The sequence below is a fragment of the Penaeus japonicus genome, unplaced genomic scaffold (assembly GCF_977035675.1).
Source record: "Penaeus japonicus unplaced genomic scaffold, GWHDUDI00000001_assembly GWHDUDI00000004, whole genome shotgun sequence".
Classification (NCBI taxonomy): Eukaryota; Metazoa; Arthropoda; class Malacostraca; order Decapoda; family Penaeidae; genus Penaeus; species Penaeus japonicus.
Genome location: NW_028234406.1, coordinates 43922756 through 43928701, shown reverse-complemented (window position 1 = coordinate 43928701; position 5946 = coordinate 43922756). Strand labels below are relative to the sequence as shown.

General features: G+C 38.4%; 2 protein-coding genes across 2 annotated transcripts in view; both read right to left on the bottom strand.

Annotated features, from left to right (window-relative positions):
* The window catches only part of LOC147472024 (uncharacterized), a 2358-nt gene extending 237 nt beyond the window's left edge, over positions 1-2121 (bottom strand). Inside the window, exon 1 of the mRNA XM_086535838.1 lies at positions 1-2121. This exon is cut by the window's left edge and continues 237 nt beyond it. Coding sequence (XP_086391964.1) covers positions 1-2121 — 2121 coding nt within the window.
* Positions 1-5422, bottom strand: part of LOC147472023 (uncharacterized) — a 6196-nt gene extending 774 nt beyond the window's left edge. Inside the window, exon 1 of the mRNA XM_086536571.1 lies at positions 1-5422. This exon is cut by the window's left edge and continues 774 nt beyond it. Within this exon, the coding sequence (XP_086392697.1) occupies positions 2150-5050 (2901 nt within the window). The 5' untranslated portion in view covers positions 5051-5422 and the 3' untranslated portion in view covers positions 1-2149.
* Between the last annotated feature and the right edge of the window lie 524 nt (positions 5423-5946).

The window sequence follows — 5946 nt, the reverse complement described above, 5'->3', positions numbered from 1 at the left end:
TTTCTTAGTTTTAACCTTTATACTTCTTATAATTCCATCTTTACCCGGAAATATATCAACAATTACTCCAATAGGCCACTTTAGTCTAGGAATATTATCTTCTTTGATTAATACAAGATCTCCTTTAGACAACTTGCAATTTTGAGTAAAACCCTTTACAACATTAGGCAAATTAGTTATGTAATTGTTGCTCCACACCTTCCAAAAATGTTCTAACTTTACATTTTGCACTATTGTCCTCTCATTCAAGTCTTTGGCATTTACATTGCATGGCACAATTTCTACTGAGGGTTTGCTGTGAGGGTTACATCCAAGAATGAAATGGGAGGGAGTGAGGTAGTGGAGAGGGTCTGGGTCTTCACTTACATATGTCAAGGGTCGAGAGTTAATACATCCCTCTATCTCAACAAGTACAGTTTCTAGTTCACGGACACTTATATAATTAAGACCTAGAGTTTTACGTAGGGAAAGTTTAACAGATCTAATGAGACGTTCCCACCAACCACCCCACCAAGGGGATCGAGGGACTATGAATTTCCATTTGGGGGCTAGATGTCCATACATGGCCACAACTTCACTTTTAGCTGCCACAAAGGTCTTAGCATTATCAGAAAATATAACATTAGGCAAACCCCTTCTTGCTACAAATTTTCTTATGGCTAACATACAATCATACAAAGAGAGAGATTCTGTAAGTTCAAGATGAATGGCCCTTACTAAACCACAGGTAAACAATAAAACATAAAACTTCTTGTCAGGGAAATCAGCACAAAAGAGGGGGCCTGCATAATCTAAACCCGTAACACTGAAGGGCCTAGCTGTAGTTATTCTTTCTTTGGGCAGTGGCGCTACAGGTTGACTACAGGGTCTAGAATCAAGCCAACGACATATCAAACATTCCTTTACTATGGTCTTTGCTAATTTCCTTACACTAATAATCCAAAATTGAGTTCGTATGGATGATATCACACTATCCACACCAGCATGCTTTAAGTATTTGTGCTGAAATTTGATTAAGAGCTTAGCATATTTACCTTTGGGAATTATGAAAGGGTGTTTTGTGTCATAGTCTAACTCTGAGAACTCGAGACGACCTTTGATTCTAAGCAATCCTTTGCCATCAATGAATGGGTCTAACTTTCTTAATTTTGAGCTGAGAGGAAGAGTCTTGTTACTTGAGAGAAGCCTAATTTCATTTGCAAATGCTTCCTGCTGTATATTGTATATTAATTTCAAACTAGCTAATTCTATTTCTTCAGCAGTGAGGGGACCTTGTACCTTCCTCCCTTTACAATTATCTATGAATCTTAACACATATGCTATTACCCTTAAGGACTTTTCTAAATCACTAAACTTCTCTAAATCTATTAAGGGAGAGTGTGTCACTTGAACACTAAGGCACATAGGTACACTTGTAGTACAGGGCACTTCTAAATCTAAGCCTTGTTTTACATCTTCCTTATCATGACAAAGGACACTGGCTAACATAGGGGGTCCATACAACCACAGACTATTATGAACAAGTTTGTCTGCCAACACGCCACGAGTTATTATATCAGCAGGGTTTTCTTCACTAGGACAATGCTGCCAGCACTCTGGTGACGTGAATTCTTTAATTTCCTTTACTCTATTTGCAACAAATATATCTTTCTTGCTTAAGTCACCTTTGATCCATGACAAGGCAATTGTGGAGTCACTCCAACACATAACTTTAGTTCTACTGTCTAAATGTAGGGAATTCTTTACAAAATTTACTAATCTACTACACAAGAGAGCACCCATTAACTCTAAACGTGGTAATGTTAATGCCTTTATTGGTGCAACACGTGACTTAGACATAACTAATGAGACCTTAAATGAGCTATTGTCCACAGGTACACGGAGATACACACATGCACCATATCCCTTTTCAGAGGCATCACCAAACCCGTGCAACTCAATATTATCCTTAAGATCTCCCCAAAGCATACCTGGAAAATAACTTCTATCCACATGAAATGCATTGAGACTTTGACTACTATGAATCCACTTTTGAAACTTTACTTTTAACTCTAAGGGCAATTCTTCATCCCAATCTAACTTTAATTTCCACACCTCTTGGAATAGAATCTTACCATACATGATGAATGGACTTATAAGACCCAAAGGGTCAAACATCTTTGCTATTATACTTAGAATGCTTCGTTTGGTGTGGGAGACTTCTACACTGTCGTCTACAATCAAAGGAGAAGGTATCTTGTACATTACACCACCTCAACCCTAATACACTACTTGACTCATCACCATCATGTATGTGATACACACCATCTTTTGACTTAGAAGTAATTGACATACAGTTTGATACTAGCTTTGTAAGATCCATGCTACAATCTGCCAGTATACTACGTGCGTCACAGAATTTATCATGTGCATCCTTAACTGAATCTGCCCCACTCAACCAATTATCTGTGTACATATCAGTCTTTAGTTCTTGGACTACTTTACTTTGAGGGTACTTAGCAAGATGGGTTTTAAGTGTGGCATTCAAAAGAAAGGGACTAGATGTATTGCCAAAGGGAACACGGTTGAACCTCATGTGTCTTATGGTGCCATCCTCTTTAGGTAGCAAAAATCTATGCACATCCTTGTCTTCCTTGCGTACATTTATTTGCAGAAATGCCTTCTTTATATCTGCAGTTATAGCAATGGGCCAACGACGAAAGCGTACTAAAACTTCAACTAAATCTGGGTTAAGTGAAGGGCCAGAATGAAGACAGTCATTTAAAGAAACACCATTAAAGCAGGAGGCTGAGGCATCAAAGACAGGTCTTATCTTAGTGCTACTACTATTTAACTTTATCACAGGACGGTGAGGCATGTAGTATACAGGATTTACATTTGAAATTTCATTACTAGGTACTTCTTCTATTATGTTTTCATCCTCATAACTAGCCAACACCTTGAGATAATCTTTCTTTAATTCTTTATCTTTATCAAGCTTTACTTGTAACCTGTTAAGTCTCCTCCTCGCAATACTTTCATTATTTATGAGTTTTTCCTTGACTGAATCATTCTTCCATGGCAGTGCAACCTCGTATCTATCAGCTTTAAACTGTACATTATTCTTAAATTCCTGCATTACTTTTGAGTCACTATTATCTTGCACTACCTCCTTTGGCTTAATTCCAACAGTTTCTAAATCCCAAAACTTACACAAGTCAGAATCAGACAGGGGGGAAATACATAAAAGTTGTGTTTCAGAATACCTGGAAGTGGTGTGAGCAGAATCTGGTAACCTTCCAGACAACACATACCCAAAGATGGACCTCATAGCCACAACACACTCCTTTTGGATGGCATCTGCTGCTGAAATTAATGTCCAGTAGTAATCAAGACCAATTAACACATCTATCACCATGGGGGAGGCACTGTTGTAATCATCTGCTAATTCAACATGGGAGAAAGAATTTAACACATGGTTAGGCACAACAGGTCTCACAAGAGGCTGACAAATCTTAGGAATTTCAGCTGTAATGACAGGAACAACATTGTTATCTTTATCTAACATACTTATTTTGAAAACATTTCTAAGTTCTTCTTTTCCAGCACTGTGACCCCCAAAACTAGAATAGGGTATTGGGTTACTGGTTAACCATTGTGGTTTGCATTTCTTAACAAAACTACTACTTATATAACTTCTATCAGCCCCATTATCAAACAACACTTTAGCTGTAACAATCCTACCATCAGTACCACATACTTTTACCTTGGCTGTCTGTAAGACTGTACAACTACCACCTTGACTAGACATGAGTGTTACGTTGTCCGACTTCTGACCCTTGTTGACTTCTTCTTCTTGTCTTGGGCTAAAGTCCAACTTGACGCCACACATGAGGGTGTTGTGGTTTCCTTCGCAGCTTGCACACTTTATCTGAGCCTTGCAGAATCTTGAAGAGTGTCCACTGTTAAGGCACTTAAAGCAGACACCTAGACTTCTAATCTTCTCACCTCGTTCCTGCCCACTTAACTTCTGCACATTGAAGCAGTTTTCAGACTTGTGTTTCTTCTTACAAAAACAGCAGACAGGAGGTTCTTGCTTAGACGAGGTATGAAGGGCTGCTCCAGAAAACTTCTTCTTGGGGGCACTACTTTCGGTCTTTCCCTCAGCAACATTCTTCTTTCCTCTGAAGGCTTCGGACCGCTCTAATCTTGAGATCTCCTTATACAGGAAGTCGAGGAGAAAGTCTAGATCACTCTCATGTCCATCCCCATCTCTAGCCCACTCTAGCCGCAGGTCGTGAGGTAAACGGGAAAGGATAATTGGAGTGAGGAACACTTCACATTGCTTCCCAGTGACGCCTAATGCTTCTAAACTGCGGACGTGTGTAAGAATTTCATCACGAAGCTTCCACAGCTGCGTCACTGACTTTTCACTACTTGTACTTATGCTAAGTTTACCATTCAGAAGAGCTTGGACATGGGTAAAGATGATTCTTTCTTTCCTGCCGTATCTCTCCTTCAGTAGATCACATGCCACTTGATAATTAGCACTTGTGTGGGCCAATCCTTTAACCACATTCTTGGCATCTCCTTCCAGCAGTGACAATAAGTATGCATACTTGCTAATTACTGGAATGTCAGTTGCATCAATGTGGGAAATGAACTGGTCCCAGAATGACTGCCACTGAATAACATCACCCGAAAACTTGGGTAACTCTAACTTGGGTAACTTGACGTTCACAGCTGCTTGACTATCTTGGGACACTATATCTTGCGCGTCGGCCGCTACTAATTCTTTAACTTTGGCTTCAGCTAGTATCCTAAACTTGGCACACTGTGTTCGAAATTCATGGGCATCATCCAATACTTGATCGAGTGCACTATCTTCTACGACACTCTCATATTCTTCTTGTACTTCGTCAAACTTCTCTAGTCTCTTATCATATTGCTTGATGGCGTGTTCTAATTCTATTAATGTGACATCAGGTTTAGCAAGGATATCACCTATGGCATCAGACGCTCTTGTCAGCCAGCCCTTGCACGCACATCTTGCCTTATTTATCTTCTTCATCTTATATTCACTGCACTGAAACTAGTTTCTTATGTTCTTTACCTTGTTGGGATCTTGTTCCCGGGTCTGGGCACCAAAAATGTGGGGTTTTCTTGCCACATTCGTGCAGTAAATACAGATGTTCTTTGGGGTGGCCATTGAAACACGTGGTGTTGTTGTGCGTCTGCTAATTTATTCAGAAAATTATATTGATATAAAATGATTTACACTTCTGTTTCAATGCAGTTAAAATATATAGTCTTCATAATGGAAATATATACACCTGATAAATGGTGTAACATAAATTAAACATGTCTTTCTTGTAGTAAATAAGCGTAAAATAAAAAACATCAAATATTGGTGGAACATGGGAGACATTACGTATGTAAAAGAAAACGGAACCGCCATTTGGGGGGACTTAACTAAACTTTTTCATTTCTAAATTTAACAATATATATTACTTAAGTAGATGTGAGAAAGAAAAGCGAAGAGGAGGAGGACGAAGAGGAAAAGTAGAAAAGATCTGAAGAAAAGGGAGTAGGAGGAAAAGAAGAAGGGTGAGAAGGAAGGATGAGTAGAAGAAGAAAACGAAGAACGAGGAGGAAAGATATACAGAAGGAACTTGGCAAATACGATACTGTCTCGGTTATATGTACTAGCACATAAATTTTGTTTTGTTTAAATGATATGGAAAATGTTACGTAAAATTTACACAGAAATTCATTAACACACGCAAATACTCATACACATTTAACACACAAGAAATACGTTATGATAATTTAACCATGTAGAAAAAAGTAGAAAGTCAAATTACAATAGTTAGCCCAAAAGTATCAGAGAATGAAAGAAAATGTTTAGTAGTTTAAGTGTAACTAATATAAATATTGAGGAAATTTTCCTTTAACGATATTAATAAT